Here is a 17,307-nt window from a genome sequence, read left to right on the forward strand (position 1 = left end):
AAACAAAAGAATAAATATCTTAAAAGGAGAGTTTAATACGATGACGGCAGATCAAGTGGCAACTAATTTACAATATGTCAAGCATAATAATGCTAATGAGCCTGGAAGGTGGTTAGCTTATTCAATAAGAAAGAAGCAGAAATCACGTGTGATTGGTAAAATAGAATATAGAGGTAAAGAAGTATTGTGGCAGAAAGTACAGAGGGAGATGGAACATTGGAAGAACTTACAATTATTCTTACTGGGAAGGATAGCAGTAATAAAAATGAATGTTCTGCCTAGGTTTTTATTTTTGTTTCAAATGATACCAGTACTTAAAAAGGATGCAAATTTGCAGGAATGGCAAAAAGGGATTAGTAATTTTATCTGGATGGGTAAAAAACCGAGAATAAAATTAAAGATAATGCAAGATATACATGAAAGAGGGGGTCTAAAAATGCCGAATTTGAAATTGTATTATGACGCAGTTGTTCTTTCATTGATTAGTGACTGGTATAACTCAACAGAGGAAAGAACTTTGAATATAGAAGGTTATGATTTATTGTATGAATGTCATGCCTATTTATTCTATGACAAGAAAGTGGATAAGATTTTTAAAAGTCATATTCTTAGAAATGCTTTGTTAAGGGTGTGGAAGAAATATCAATACAAGCTACATTATAAAATACCAATATGGGTAATTCCTAGACATACGATAGAGAACATAAATATAGAACAAAGGCAAGCTTATAAAGAACTTCTTTTTGTAGAAAAGGATAAGTTACAACTAAAATCCTTAAACAAACTCAGAGATGAAGGCATGAATTATACTTGGTTTCAGTATGGACAGTTGCAAGCTAGATGGAGATTAGATGAGAAAATTGGTATTATGCAAAATGAGGAAAATTTGGTAAAACAAATTAGAGATCAAGGTCAAATGCATATTAAAAGGTTGTACAAATGTATTGATAGAAAGAGGCTCAGAAACAAAATTAGTTAAGGATTGTATGATAAAATGGGCACAAAATATTCAACAACCTATAACGATGGAAACGTGGGAAAAAATATGGGTTAGAAATGTCAAATTTACACAAGTGCAAAGTTTAAGAGAGAATTTTTATAAAATGTTTTATAGATGGCATCTAGACCCTAAAAAGTTGGCATGTATGTATCCAAATATGCAAACCAAATGTTGGCGATGTGAATGTGAGGATGCTACTTATTTTCATATATGGTGGACTTGTAAAAAAATCAAAGCATTTTGGATTAAAATATGGTGGATTATGCAGAATATTCTGAAAAAGAAGATAAAATTTACTCCACAGTTGTTTTTATTGGGTATAATTACAGATTGTACAGTTATAGAGACTAAGTTGATTCTAAATTTAATAACAGCAGCGAGACTTTTGGTTGCACAATACTGGAAGAGAGAAGATTTACCTACGATTGAAGAATGGACACTTAAAGTATCGAACTTAGCAGAAACGGCAAAAATCTCTGCGTAATTGAAAGAACATTCACAAGAAAAATATGTATTGGAGTGGAGAAGGTGGATTGATTATGTTCAAAACAAGTATTGGACTAAAAAGTACCAAATAGTCTATGAATAATGTTACGAATGGTATATATTAATGTATATGTTTAAATGGGAAAGGGGAGTTAAGGGGGTGTTGGGAGAGCATGTATATGAGGCAGATTTTTGTGATATTTTAGCTTATGATTGATAAATGTTATACCCTGCATTTTGTTCTGGGAAGTCTTGGGAGGGGGGGGAAACGATGGTTTAAAAATTTGTTCTTTGTAAAAAAAATTCCAATAAAAAAAAATACAATAGCAACAAGCTCACTTGATTCTGGCTTCTATGACAGTTCACTATAACCAACTCACCGCAGCCAACTTGCCATGGCCACTCACTATGGGACAAATCACTTCCAGGCAAGTTACACTAAAATGAAAGAAATGGTGGAATAGAATCATTACAGGATGCCAAGAGGGACAAAATGAAATATGAATGACAAAAATTATTTTTTTATTTATTTTAAACAATCGAACTGTTAAATTGTCCTGCGAGTTGCCCTGTTGCAAGTTGTTTTATGGCAAGTTGGCCATGGCGAGTTGGCCACAGCGAGTTGATTGTGGCGAGTTGGCTGCAGTGAATTGGTCAGGGCAAGTTGCCCCATTCTGCTTATTCCATGAGTCTAGTAACAAAATGGTTTCACAACAGAAACCTGGGGAGCAAGGCCCTTGAAGCACCTTCTAATGCTAAGAGTGTAAGGAAAGACAAGAGGAAGCAACAGAAGATGCAAGATCAAGTAATGAGACTACTGTGAGACAGGTCCATAGACATGTCTGACAGGATGTGGTGAAGACTTGATACAATAAATACAATGACCCAGGTTACACCACTGCTTGATGAGATACAGACTGCTCATTTGCTTCTGGGTGCAGTTCAAGACATTAGACAAGCCCACTCTACTTGTGTTGTAGAGGAGGCCTGCTGAGGATCCTGTCAGTCAAGGAACTCCAACTGAAAGAATCCAGAAGAACCTTCTCTGCTGTAATGCTTGTCCTCTGTAACATCCTGATCCCAGGTAAAGTTGCCCCCCGCTCCGCATCTTTTTACAAGGGCTTGAAGATGTGGGTTTGCTGGTTGGCTTGGAACTCCAGTAGAGGAATTTGTGACTGGAGGCGGTTGTCGGACTGACTGACTGACTCCACTTCCCCCCTGCACTTCCTGCTGCTCCTCTGTTCATTTTTTCATATTGTCGTAACTTTCAGTGTTTATTTTTATGAGTTCATTCCTTTACTGTTGCATTTTTACATTTTTAAAATCACTTTTCTATGTAATTGTTGTAAGGCACCCAGAATAGCTCTACTGCAAGATGGAAAAATAAATTTAACAAACAAATAAAGGCTGTGCCCCGGCAATTAGAAAGAAAAAAACCAATGATTTTTCTCCCTGATTACATCTACATAAAACTATCCAAATCTATAAGCAGGTGTCCTAAACTCTAACAATCAGTCTGGCACCCGTACATTTCTTGAGTGTTATTATGAGCAAACAAAATTACTCAGTTTCTTCTTATACTTCATGTCATCATTTTGGAGAAGTTATTTAAGGTATGTACCATATAATTTGGTAGAATTCAGTTTCATGACTTGTCTCCTGAGGAAAGTGCTGTCTGATTGTGACTTTTTTCATTAGATCCCTATCCAGCTTTGAAAATCACTAAGAATCATTCAGGCCACTATTTCTCTATTATAGATAAAATTGCCCCGTAAGAGGCCATGGATTAACAAGCCTTCACTATAGTCATATGATTTTAACATCCACCTGCCAATAACCAATATTTTATCTGAAGTGAGGCCAATAGGAAAAAGTTGAAAACATTACATCTCCAAGAGCTATTAATGAAATGGATCATCTTGATCTTTTCCCAGATTTGTTTTGGCTGACCTGTTGAATGATTTGTAATGATACAGGGGAAGCTAGATTTCTTTGCAGATTTTGATGCCATTGAGCATTTTAGACCATTTGAGGAAACTAGGGTCACGGAGACATTCCTATGTTGTTTCTGCTCCTGTTTTTGGGGACACAAATAGAAAGCAATACTGTAATTTTTGCTTGACCACTTTGGAAAGATCATGAATGGAGATTCTACAAGGTTCCAACTTCTCATCCATGTTAATGTCTATATGAATCCATTGTGAAGAATCATTTGTAATTTGGAGTTAAATTGATAGCAGTACATATCACTGACTTAAGGGCTGTCTTGTATAGAGATCTTTCAAAGCTATGATAATGCTGAAAAAATAATTTTATGACCAGTTCTCACACTTACAACTGATGCAGCATTCCAGTCATGATTGCCATTTATGCACTTCACAGCTGGCTTCTTACAAGCAGAATCAAGTAAATTGGGTGTAAAACAATGAATCAAGGTTAGAAGGTATGTTTCAGGATTTGGGGAATATATCTGTTATTTTTTTCTTCTTAAATAGGTTTGCTATATATAATTGTCCTGAATCCAATGCAGGCATAAATGGCACAAACTTTTTATCAGCTTTGGCTGATGCAGGAGGTTCATCTCTATATGAATGAGTGTTTGCTTTGGTGAATTATGTACTGGTAGTCTCATAAAGGGACTACTGCAAAGTATTCATTGTGTTGCAGCCTTTAAACTTGTTTGCAAACTACAACTGATCTAGAATTGTTTCTATGAGTGATGAATGGGATCTTCTTTGGTCTTACATTAGTTTAAATGTTGAGCTCTTACAAACCTAAGCAATTTTGCTGGTTGCCCAGATTATGTATTAAAATTTACAGGGTGTAGGCCTATGCTTCTTTTAGGCCCATTTGCTCCATTCAGTATCGCACTGTTAGTTATTAAAGGGGCACCTTTTACAAATCCTTTCAAAGAAGTTGTTGTTAACAATTTGTTGTTAATTAACAACCTATCCAACTTTTTCCAGAGCCTGTTCATATTATCAATAAATTGCTATCTAAAGTTAAACTGGCCATTTCCTTACTAGAGTTTAAAACAGAATTTTCCAGCTTTGCAGACCAACGGGAGGAGGGGGGGGGGAAGATGGGAGGGTTCAGTGCAAATGATGGGAAAGTGCGCACACACATGTGCATCTCCATTTGTGCGAGTGGCAGGCACATGGACACACACTTACCTGCTGTTCATGCAATTGGGGATACATGTGCGTTCACACTCTTGCCATTTCCACGGCCCAGTTCTGAGTGGTTCACGGGTTGGTAGTGGGCTGTGGCCTAGGGGTTGGGGATCCCAGGTTTATATTTCCCCAGGCCTTTTAATGTCCTTGTTTATCTACTAGTTCTTAAAATTTTAAATATATAATTGGTATTTTTACTGTACCTTGCAAGCTACCCAGAGCAGCTTGCAAGGTACAGTAAATATAAAATGCAGAATGTAAAAAACCACAAATATTTCTAAATATTTAAAAATACCACAAAAATACTAAAAAGATACATAAAGATATATACATATATTAAATGCCAGCTAGACATACAAAGGTGAATATTTACATATCACAAAATAATATATGAAAGATTGCTGTCATAAAGTTTTGTCTGTTCCCTTTTGCCTATTAAGAAACTTTGCTTGTTATAGAAGCTCTTTTAGACAACAAAATGTTCATATCTCCAGTAAAAAAAAAAGAAAAATATTATTCTTTCCTTTTAGGAAAGGGATTTTCTTCTACAGCAAGCAATATATCTTGCCTCAAATAAAGTGATGTTAAGATTCTGGAGAGGAAAGAAACTGAAAAACAGAAGTGTACGCCCAGTTAGCCTGGACCTAAGTATATTATATTTTAAGAACATAAAAGGCAGAGAAATTATTATTAGACAATGAAAACTTTTGTAATAATTATTCTCTTTGAAATATCACTAAAAATAACAGAATTACTTGTTCTGATTCCATCTTTCAGTGGGAAGAGGAGCAAAACTCTTATAATCTTTTTATAGCACTATATTATAAAATATAAAAGAAAAAGGCAGAACATATTGGTCTACAAGGAGTATCTCAAACTGTACATATTTAAAATACCTTAATTTAAAAACATTGAAATGGAATATCACAGTGAACTCTCTTGTGCTATCTAGACCAAAGAAAAAATAACCTGGCCCATGGAGGTTTCCTGAATGGTCAGTTGGTCCTCAGGAAAAAAACAAACAGAAAAACAAAACAAAACAAAAACAACAATGTAAATCCTTAGTGGGCCAGTGATACGATACAAAACAACTTCATCGATGCATGAAGTTTTTTTCCAGAGCTGCTGGTGTCCTTTGGATAGAGTGAATGTTTCTCTTCACCCTGTCTTCAAGCGAGGAAGTGGATGCACTCTCCAATTTTATATTACTGCAAGTCAAAGAAATAAAGAAGAGCATTAAGAATTAGAAAAGCGTCCATTTTGTCCCACATAATGTTTTTCACTAAAAAAAAACCAGAAAACAAAAAGGAGAAAACAGAATATTTTTAAAAAACTGTTTAAATGCCCTTCTGCATAATATCTGGGGTGGGGGCATTGCAAAACATGAACTCTCTCAAGTCTAAAAAGGAAATCTTGTTTTCATTTTTTTTCTGTAGTCATTAATGCATGCATGATTTTCTGCATCACTCTTTATACATAAAAACTTTCCTCTTCCTATTCAAGATAGTTCTATGCCTCTGTAGTTTCTCCCTTATACCCAGATTTTTACCTAATCCTTACTAAGATCATATTATCCTAAAGTAGTTTATAAACATTATTATAGTTCTACTCTTAATATATTTAGGCTAATTCATATACAAATAGCCAACTCTGGAAAAGGCTGAGGAAATTATTGAAATTCTGCAAAGTATTTAAAAGGGATTCTATTGAAAGTGAAACATCCCTTCCCAAATTCTTAGAGAAACTCCACCTTTTGGAAAGCTCACAGAACTGCTTTGAAGACTCATCTGCATTTGCCACTTTACTGGCTGTTCCAATAGCACCATCTACATCAGGGGTGTCCAAACTTGGTCCCTTTAAGACTTGTGGACTTCAACTCCCAGAGTCCCTCAGCCAGCAAAGCTGGCTGAGGAACTCTGGGAGTTGAAGTCCACAAGTCTTAAAGGGACCAAGTTTGGACACCCCTGATCTACATGCATATACAGGTAGTCCTCAACTTACAACAGTACATTTAATCACTATTTGAAGTTACAACAGCACTGAAAAAAGTGACTTATGACTGGTTTTCTGATGACTGTTGCAGCATCTCCATGCTCATGTGATCAAAATTCAGATGCTTGGCAACTGACTTATAACGGTTGCAGTGTCCTAGGGTCATATGATCTTCGGTGAGCTTCTGACAACCAGGAAGCCAGGTTTACTTAACAACTGTGTTACTAACTGAGCAATTGCAGCAATTCACTTAACAACTATGGCAAGAAAGGTCGTAAAATGGAGTAAAACTCACTTCCCAACATCTCGCTTAGTAATGGAAATTTTGCATTCAATTGTGGTCATAAGTTGAAGACTACATGTAGTCAGAGAAACTAGATCACTGTTTCTCAACCTTAGCAACTTTAAGATATGTGGACTTCAATTCTCAGATTCCCAGCCAGTATACTTGCAAGGGAATTTTGGGAATTGAAGACCACATTAAAGTTGTTGAGGTTGAGAAACACTGAACAAAGTATGAAACTTCCAAATGTGTCTGTTTTAAAAAATTAAGGAAAATATTTCCTCCTTATATCTAATACTTTGGTAGGTGAAACAAGCATACAGCACAAAAAGACTCTCAAACTGAGATATAGGATGTTGCTGCTTTATATCAAGTGTAATGATCATTTGACTATTTTAAGGAAGACCGAATAGGACTTTCTGTTTTCAATGTATGCTGTTCCAATTGAGCTATGGCTTCTTTCCCAATTTTAGAAGGAAGGTGGTCACTCACTGTATAAACTTCCCATTGGACTGGCGAAGTTTTTCTAGAGCTTGCTCTCTTTCTTCTTCTTTTCTATGTTTGTTCACATTGTTTTTTCTTTCTTCTTCTCGCCATTTGGCATTCTCCATCATTTCTTTCCGTCTTTTCTCCAGCTCTTCTGCAGATAATTTTCTGTTTAAAATAGGTTTAAAATAGGCTAGTGGCTTTTCAAATGATAATCATCATCATCAACCTATGGAGTAATCTTTCTCTTGGTGGAGAAAATAGGGTTCTTAGAGCTATGATTAAGTGATTACTTAATAGTCAAAACACACCAAGTGCCAGAATAGTAATTAAGTTTTTGATTCGATTAAGTTTTCAATTCAAGCTAGAAAGGATCCTACATTCTTTACATTTCTGCAACACGTGAATCTTAAACAGATTTATACCTTAAATCTGATGTAATTGTTGACTGCATCCAGCGCATCAAAAATATTTAATGATTTCCAAAGTGCTTGGAAATTAGCAGGAAGCAAGTGCGTAAACTGAGCTCCAAAAGTGCTTCCCCTCCCCCAAAGGAAACTGGATTTTCTTTTTTCTTAGGGGAAAAAAAAGCACCTTTGGGACAATCATAACCTGGATGACTGAGAATCTCCATAGACATGCAGAGATTGAGGCTCAGTCCTTAGTAATGTAGATCATTCACCCATCAAATTGGAAGAGATTGATCTTATAAAGTTAGACATTTGGTTTTTTTTAAATATTGGGCAATAATGATAATGATTTTTTTAAATAAGAGGAAATTGCTGAATCTCATTATTTTTATAAACCATTTCATTTAATTGCTAAGCATTAAAGCACGCGTGTTTTTCAAAATATTCTGCCTGCAATGCATTATACAGCTATGTCACAATCCACTGAAAATACACCAATACCATACCCATTCACATACCTCGAAGTCTGGGGTCTTCTATACTGGTGTTCCTTATGAAAATTTTTGTATTCTGTTTTTGCCTTTTGTTCCATACCATTGTCCCTGCAATTCAAAAAAAATTTTTCCTCCATGAAAATAATAATTCATCATTAATATTTTTTTAGTTTAAGCTGTTCTACTAATTTTTTATCTTATACTACCAGTGACTGCACTTGCATTTTCAACCCAGTGACTGCACTTGCCTTTCAAATGACTAAGAGGACCAACATCCCAAATCAAGATTTGGAGGTGGTGGTGATTCAAATATTAAATTGTTATTAATTTAAATAATGAATATAATATTCCATATATTCTGAAAATATTTACATTAAAAATTACAATGAATAGATGCCAGAATAATGATCTTTCAAGTATTCTCAGTCTTTACATTTTACTGTATGCAAAAACCTCCTAATTTAAGGTTTGAATAATTCCACAGCAATTAAGATAACATCTCTCTTAGAAAATGAGAATTGGTTGCCCAATTTTTGCTTACTGTTTACTGTTTCTAGGTGATCTTGATCTCTTATGTCTGCTTGATTCCTGATTTGTGTTCTTGCTGACATGCCTTTCAGGAGAATGGCTTTGTTGCTCTGATCGTAAACTCTGTTGGAGTTTATGGGATATCCTTTCATGGCCACTATCACGGACCTAATATTATGAGAAAAATGCCATTTTCTTAAAAGAGTTTACACATCGAAAAAAATGCTTTATTAGAGAATAAATATTGCTATATTAAACTGACTGCACACAGATGTGACTGTGACTATAAAGATATTGGCAGTTAATCTACATTAGCAAGGAATTCAATGACAATACATGAGTTTGCATATGTCATGACTTAAGTCAAACTGGCCCCAATAAATAGCACCTCTATTTTATATTGTATAGTAAATACTACAGAATACAGTACGTACTTGCAATCCATATCCTGATCTTCTAGGATGAAGAAGTTCTACTTTCTCTCGTGACCTAAAGCAGAAGAAAATTAAATTCTAACACTTCATCAGTGCGATAGGTCTAAGTCCCTTGTTATTTTAAATGTATATGTAGCATACATGCCAATTCCAGCCCATATGAATAGAAACCCAGCATATACGGACACTAGCTCAAATATGAAATATATCATTTGTGGCTCCTCTGGGATATACAGAATGATACAACAGTCTCTATCAAGATACACTGCCCCCTTCACAATATAGTTAGTCCTCGTTTAATGATAACAGGAACTGGAATTTCTGTAATTAAGTGATGCAATTATAAAGCACAATCTCATGTGACCCATCACTTAGTAATAGCAATCCTGAGTTCCCATTCCCATTGTTAAGTAAGGATCATGGGTTATTAAAAGACGACTTCCTTGCAACTTCCTGCCAGCTTCCAAGAAGTAAAGGCAATGGGAAAGCCTGCAGGAAGTTGCAAGTTCTAAGCAGGCATGTGGACAAGTAAGTGGCTGCTGCAGTGTGAGCAAAGCAGGTAGGTGCTGCAGAATGTAAGGAGCACAAATAGCTGCTGCAGCATGAGCATAGCTAGGTGGGCATGCACTATTGAGTAAGGTCAGGGATAGGCTGCAAATGGGTGCACTCTAGAGTATTTTTGTATTCTACAGTTGGGTTCCTCAGGAGAAAAAGTGGTGGGAATGACTTATGGGAGTGACTTGCAACTTTTCCTTCTGGCTTCCCTAATTATTTTATTTATGGGAAACTAGCAAGAAGGTTAGTGGTAATCATGCGACCATGGGATACTGCAACTAATGATATTTTAAGTGCAAAAGCATTGCACTTATCATTTTAAGTGCAAAAATGCCAAGCATATGGTTGTCAAGCATAGGGATTGTGCTCACATGACCGTGGGGATTAAGATGGCCGGAACTTTGAGAACATGTTATAAATACCACTTGTTCAGTGTCTTCATGATTTTGAAAGGTTGCTAAATGAGTGATTGTTAACCAGAGACTACCCGTACCACCTTTAAACACCTCTAAAGAGCATATATTTGTGAGGGACTGAGTCCCATTCTTTTCTCTGCAATTATGAACAATAGTCAAACCCAAGTAGGCTGAATGAATAAATGTATACCATTTATAAAACATACTTAGTTTTAATCTCTTCATCTTCACCACTACTGGAATTATGGTGCCTATGTTTCCTGTGTTTCCTTTTCTTCTTCTTCTCTTTCTTTTTCTTCTTCTTCTTCTCCAAACTGCTTTGCAACTGGAACATTTGAAAAAGGAAATACGAGTTTCATAATAATGATCAGAGTTTAAAATATGATTCCAATTCCATTTGGCTAACAGGCACTTATTACAATTTTGACAGCATATTTATGGGCATGCTCATAAAACGGCTGCCATAGAAGGGCCAGTCACAAAGCACCATTCCTCAATATTCTTGTATTATCTTAGAAAACTTTATCTTTCAATTTTTTTCTGATACTTTTCATGAAGATGTTAATGAACATTTTGGTTGCCATAAGAAGAGTGAAGATTTAAAGCATTAATTATATTTGGAATAATTTTTTATCTTCAGTAATGTTACTTAGAAATCTTACTCCAGCTACAATCTTGTACAAGATTAATTGGAAAAACTACATTCCAGTTTGTACTAATTTCTAACAATTTTTGTTGTAAATACAGCAACTATTAAAAGACTTTGAATTTGATTGGGCAACTGTTTAATATTTTGTTGAGTCATTATTTCTGCACATTATTCTCTTTCTCTCTAAACCAAGTTCAGCAGAGACTAAATTAAACTTTGCACTCTCTTTATAGCCTTGGAATTACTTTCTCTCTAGCTCAAAAAAAGATACTCTGAACTCCCAATTTTGTCCATAATAATTTGATATTGATAAGTTATATCCATCTTAAGTTATTTTTATATACTTTTATCTACCTTTTTTATATACCACTCAGATGGCAAGCATACTTAATACTCCTGCCTTCTCCTATTTTCTCTATAAGAACCTTGTAACATGAATTGCATTGAAAGAGTTTAACTGGCCCAGTCAGGCAGCCAGTTTTCTATGCCCAAGGCAGAACTAGAACTTCGTCTTCTGATTTCTATGCCAACACCTTAACAATTACATCAAACTGGAAAAAAGCCCCACTGAATTTTCCTCAGTATATGTAAGATTGTCATCATAGAATTCAAAACCATGTGGATGTTTACATTCACAGAGCATTCAACATTAGCATACCAATTCTTTGATCTTCTTCATTTTTACAGGATTGTTCAGAACATCACGTTTCTTCTCTTCTTCCCTCTTCCTATACAGACAAAATATTAATTTATTAAGTAATGTTCATGTGAAATCCTCATATTCTATGTCAATACTATTATTAAATCTGTGATTAGAGGTTGACACCTATGGTCTTCCACAGGTATTAGATTCTATCTTTTATCAAGACGTGGTTGGTTTTATTTATTTTGCTTTTACTGATGATAAATGGAGTTAGATTATCTTATATAAGACGAGTGACCACATGGGTTTCCTAATAAATAGTTAGTTACAGCATCTGAAAAGTCATAAATTGCCAATACTCAATCTATAGAATTAGCATCTCTGATCAAATTTAGCACAAAAATGTCAGAGAGGCAATGTAGACGTTAATGGGATTAATTGGGGTTTTTTAAAGTGTTAGTATCAGGGATACTTCAATGCTTTCATTTTATAAATCATCCAGGCCATCCCCTCACTTACTCATCAGCCATTCATTTTTTATTTATTTTATTTATATACTTTCTGCCCTTTTTTCACACTGAAAACAATCCTAATTACCTTATCATAAAAAGAGGGTCTTCCCGAATCTTGCTAGCCATATCCAAGGCAGAATTGGCACCTGTGGAGGCAAAGATAGAGCCTGGCAGAAGGCCAGTCTCAGAAGAACAGCCGCCCTCCTTCTCCTCTGTTGTCTCGAAGACATACTTGTCAACTGGGCGTCCCATAAGGTATTCATCTCTGTTCACCATGCCACCTGGTCCTTGGTACATCCATTCCAACTTTTCATCTTTTTTTCTAATTTATTTGGAAGAAAAGATATAAAAATATATTTTAAAAAAACTTTCAAAGTCAGAAGAGATGATGATGCAAATTAAAAACAAACAAACGAAGAATGACTATAATAGGTAAAGCAGTCTTAGAGCAGAATATTTAAATTTCTTGGGGGCTGAGGTTACAAAGAGGATGACAACACATTACACATGTAAATAAGTCTAGAATTTGGGATGAGTTAGGGGAATGCTAAATGCAAGAAATAAAAATTTAATTCCTGGATGGGAGAAAACAAAAGGCTCATGAACACATATTGGTGATATTCTTATCAAGATCATAATTTCCCCAAGGGTGATAGAAGTGAAATATAATTGTTAGAGGAAGAGGTACATTTTATTTTTCCAATGATCTCCATAGTTTTATCAAAGGAAATTAATATTAATTAAAATATATTTTTCTAAATTGAATTAAAAAAAATCTTTATCAAGAAACATTAGATTTCCAAATGAGAATTTTGTTTCTGTAACTATCCACTTTTTAATTCTTGAATGAGAGAAGTTCATCAATTTGGTTGCTAAGAAGTCAAATGCTATCAAATTTTAAGTACTATATTGGATGATAAGGTCAGTGTTAAAATCTCCAAACTGAAATATACTGAAATTTCAGACTCTATCCCTTCAAATTTCTGTCTTAAAATATAATTTGGATAATGGATGATGGCAGTGACAAGGGAAATGCACTTTACATATACAGAACAGTATCACCTTTAATTAGTTTACGTTCTAGAGTTTCAGTCTAGAAGATGCTATGCTAAAGTCACTTGCAAACCAAGGTATTATGCACAGATCATATATATGTATACATATAGATCACTTAGAGATAGTTGAAGATGGTGGCAATACTATTTGCCTTGTATTTCTTTTGGTATTATGTTAGCTGAAGTATGCTTTATATCTTTATCTTTTTATCTGCAACAAGTTATGAAACCAATATAGTTGCAAAAAAAGCTTAATAAAGATCCAAAAAAGAGAACACATAGTAAATAGAAAGAGAGCCAAGTCTTCAAATAAGGGTACAGATAGCTAACTCACAAGTACAGAAATGGTACTAAGAAAGCTAAATCTCAGAATCACTGAAAACAATCCTAATTACCTTATCATAAAAAGAGGGTCTTCCCGAATCTTGCTAGCCATATCCAAGGCAGAATTGGCACCTGTGGAGGCAAAGATAGAGCCTGGCAGAAGGCCAGTCTCAGAAGAACAGCCGCCCTCCTTCTCCTCTGTTGTCTCGAAGACATACTTGTCAACTGGGCGTCCCATAAGGTATTCATCTCTGTTCACCATGCCACCTGGTCCTTGGTACATCCATTCCAACTTTTCATCTTTTTTTCTAATTTATTTGGAAGAAAAGATATAAAAATATATTTTAAAAAAACTTTCAAAGTCAGAAGAGATGATGATGCAAATTAAAAACAAACAAACGAAGAATGACTATAATAGGTAAAGCAGTCTTAGAGCAGAATATTTAAATTTCTTGGGGGCTGAGGTTACAAAGAGGATGACAACACATTACACATGTAAATAAGTCTAGAATTTGGGATGAGTTAGGGGAATGCTAAATGCAAGAAATAAAAATTTAATTCCTGGATGGGAGAAAACAAAAGGCTCATGAACACATATTGGTGATATTCTTATCAAGATCATAATTTCCCCAAGGGTGATAGAAGTGAAATATAATTGTTAGAGGAAGAGGTACATTTTATTTTTCCAATGATCTCCATAGTTTTATCAAAGAAAATTAATATTAATTAAAATATATTTTTCTAAATTGAATTAAAAAAAATCTTTATCAAGAAACATTAGATTTCCAAATGAGAATTTTGTTTCTGTAACTATCCACTTTTTAATTCTTGAATGAGAGAAGTTCATCAATTTGGTTGCTAAGAAGTCAAATGCTATCAAATTTTAAGTACTATATTGGATGATAAGGTCAGTGTTAAAATATCCAAACTGAGATATACTGAAATTTCAGACTCTATCCCTTCAAATTTCTGTCTTAAAATATAATTTGGATAATGGATGATGGCAGTGACAAGGGAAATGCACTTTACATATACAGAACAGTATCACCTTTAATTAGTTTACGTTCTAGAGTTTCAGTCTAGAAGATGCTATGCTAAAGTCACTTGCAAACCAAGGTATTATGCACAGATCATATATATGTATACATATAGATCACTTAGAGATAGTTGAAGATGGTGGCAATACTATTTGCCTTGTATTTCTTTTGGTATTATGTTAGCTGAAGTATGCTTTATATCTTTATCTTTTTATCTGCAACAAGTTATGAAACCAATATAGTTGCAAAAAAAGCTTAATAAAGATCCAAAAAAGAGAACACATAGTAAATAGAAAGAGAGCCAAGTCTTCAAATAAGGGTACAGATAGCTAACTCACAAGTACAGAAATGGTACTAAGAAAGCTAAATCTCAGAATCACTGAAACAAGTGAAAGCTGCTAAAAATGGGTTTCCTTAAGGAAGACAGAATTGATATATTGGCTGCTCAATGACAATGAAAAATATTAAGAGGTAACAATGAAAATGCAAAGCTATTTTGCACTCAGTTATCTGTAATGAGAAGATAAATGTTCCATCAGGCAATTGTGAGAGGCAAAACTGACCCTGCAAGAACAAATCCTGTTAAATTTTAATCAGTTAAATCTTCAGATCTAAATGAACTGAATTTTAGGATGGTTTGGCTAAGTCTTCAATTATATTTTCACTAAGAAATCCTAGAGAACTGGGGAAGTGCTAAATAACTAGAAGATGGAATGGTTTTAAAATCTTTAACAAGCTAAAAGGCTATTCTAAAGCAGATAACAATAACTTATAAGTACTTGTAAACAATTAGCAGAAGTTAGTATGGAAATATCAAGAACACAGAACTTGTTTGAATATTATATCATTTTGGAACTGAATAGTTTTAAGCATTATGGGAATGTGGAAGACATAGTATTTTTTTTTATTTCAACAAAATTGTTGACAAAGGCAGATTCTGACTGAACATTCAAAATAAATTAATATTGTAATAAATAGTTCAATAATGGAATCAATTATCCAAAGATGTGATGTTTCCCCTTTGCTTCAATTCTTTAAATAGAGACTAAACAGTCTCTGTCAGAGATTCTTTAATATGAATTAGTGCAGAGAATTGATAGCCTAAATAGTTTTTTCCTGTGCTACAATTCTATGTTTACAAACCAGTAATTCCAACATACTTGACAGCGCCTACATCTTCTGCATAACGTTGCATTTCTTCTCGTGCTCGCTCTTCATGCAACTCCCGTTGTAGCTCTTCAATTTTCTTCCGTTCAGCTTCATGCTTTTGTTCCGCTTTCCAAACTTTTTCCACATTACGGAGGGTTTGTGGATGCCAGCTTTTTTTAAGATTCTATAGACAAGATTAAGCATTTAAATTTACCTTGATTTAATCTGAAAACTTGTTCGGCAAAAGCTGTACCAAATGTCAAGTATCAACCAGAAAAATATATGAATGCAAACTTCAGTGAACTAAAACTAAGTACATAGAAGTTTTTGCTCCACATTCATATTATTATTCAAATAATTCCCTTAATTTATACTTTACAGTAATTGTTCTATAACAGAATGGCAGCTAACTCCACAACACATACATCTTGCTTCAACAGTCAATTTCATATCATTGATTTAGAATAGCACACTACAAGTTTTGGACTGTGGGGCTATTCAATTTATTTCCTCCGCTCCAAATGAGGTTTCCATCATCTGTTAATTTGTACATTAAGAGCATGTTGAAGGTCCTATACTCACCAACTAGATTTGCACATCATAGAATGTTATGTTTTTCTTACTGTAGAAATGGTTGAATATACCATTTGAATATTAACTGGGTTCATCATATACATTAAACCAGAGGTGGGTTTCAGCAGGTTCTGACCAGTTCTGGAGAACTGGTAGCAGAAATTCTGAGTCGTTTGGAGAACCTGTAGTAAAAATTCTGACTGGCCCCATCCCCATCTATTCTCTGCTGCCTAAGCCCCAGCTGATCAGGAGGAAATCGGGATTTTGCAGTAACCGCCCCCTGGAGTGGGGTGGGAATGGAGATTTTACAGTATCCTTCCCCTGCCATGCCCACCATACCCACAGAGCCAGTAGTAAAAAAATGTTGAATTTTTTCATTAAACCATAAACCATGGCTTGTAAACAATGGCTAAGGTACCACAAATTGCTAAAGCAAAAGTAAAGATTATGTATGAATTGGCGATGCGTGAAACAGTAGCTAAGATGTAACACTTCGAAACACTAAACAAACTAGATGATGACTTAGTGATAAACCACTCAGCTCGCCATAAAGATGCTCTTTACTTCTAGCAAGTGATTAAATTGAAGACGGTATGATGCTGTCCCTACCCCGTTTCTTCTGAACTGCTTTCCATAACTCTGAATTCCAGCTGAGCCTTTCCCCCACCACAGCTCTCCCACCTTTAAATGCGTCCTTACATTTCAACTGTATAATTGTAAAATTATGTATGATATAATATAGTATATAATTTACATTATACGAAATATCCCTATATTTTCATCCAGATGTGTACATAGGAAGTGAGCCCGGGTGGAGATAAGAAATCGGCTTTTAGCTTCGATTAACTCAAATTCAAGGCAATTCGGGCTAGTCCCAATTCTCGATTCCCTTCTCACCCACCCCCCACCCGCCGCTCTCCACCTCGGCTTCCCTCCATCCCCTCCATTTTCCTCACCAGATCGCCTCCCCCCATGGCGACAGCTCGATCTCCTTTGCAGCCCCTGCAGCCGCGACGCAGCTCCTCTCCTTCGGCTGCTGAGATTAGACTCGGCGCGGAGTGATGACGCTACATTTCGGCCCTCTCTCAGACGTCGGTCCTCTCGAGGC

General features: G+C 35.2%; 1 protein-coding gene across 1 annotated transcript; it reads right to left on the reverse strand.

The window, feature by feature from the left end:
* Positions 1-5,007: 5,007 nt before the first annotated feature.
* CWC25 (CWC25 spliceosome associated protein homolog) lies at positions 5,008-17,307 on the reverse strand. Its single transcript, XM_058179781.1, has 10 exons — positions 17,156-17,307; positions 15,638-15,810; positions 13,512-13,748; positions 11,565-11,634; positions 10,464-10,582; positions 9,287-9,341; positions 8,866-9,020; positions 8,349-8,432; positions 7,427-7,588; positions 5,008-5,867 (listed from the first exon to the last, which is right to left on the reverse strand). The coding sequence occupies exons 1-10, from the start codon at positions 17,171-17,173 to the stop codon at positions 5,753-5,755; spliced, it is 1,188 nt and encodes a 395-aa protein (XP_058035764.1). The 5' UTR covers positions 17,174-17,307; the 3' UTR covers positions 5,008-5,752.

This window comes from Ahaetulla prasina, chromosome 4 (genome assembly GCF_028640845.1).
Source record: "Ahaetulla prasina isolate Xishuangbanna chromosome 4, ASM2864084v1, whole genome shotgun sequence".
NCBI classification, from domain to species: Eukaryota; Metazoa; Chordata; class Lepidosauria; order Squamata; family Colubridae; genus Ahaetulla; species Ahaetulla prasina.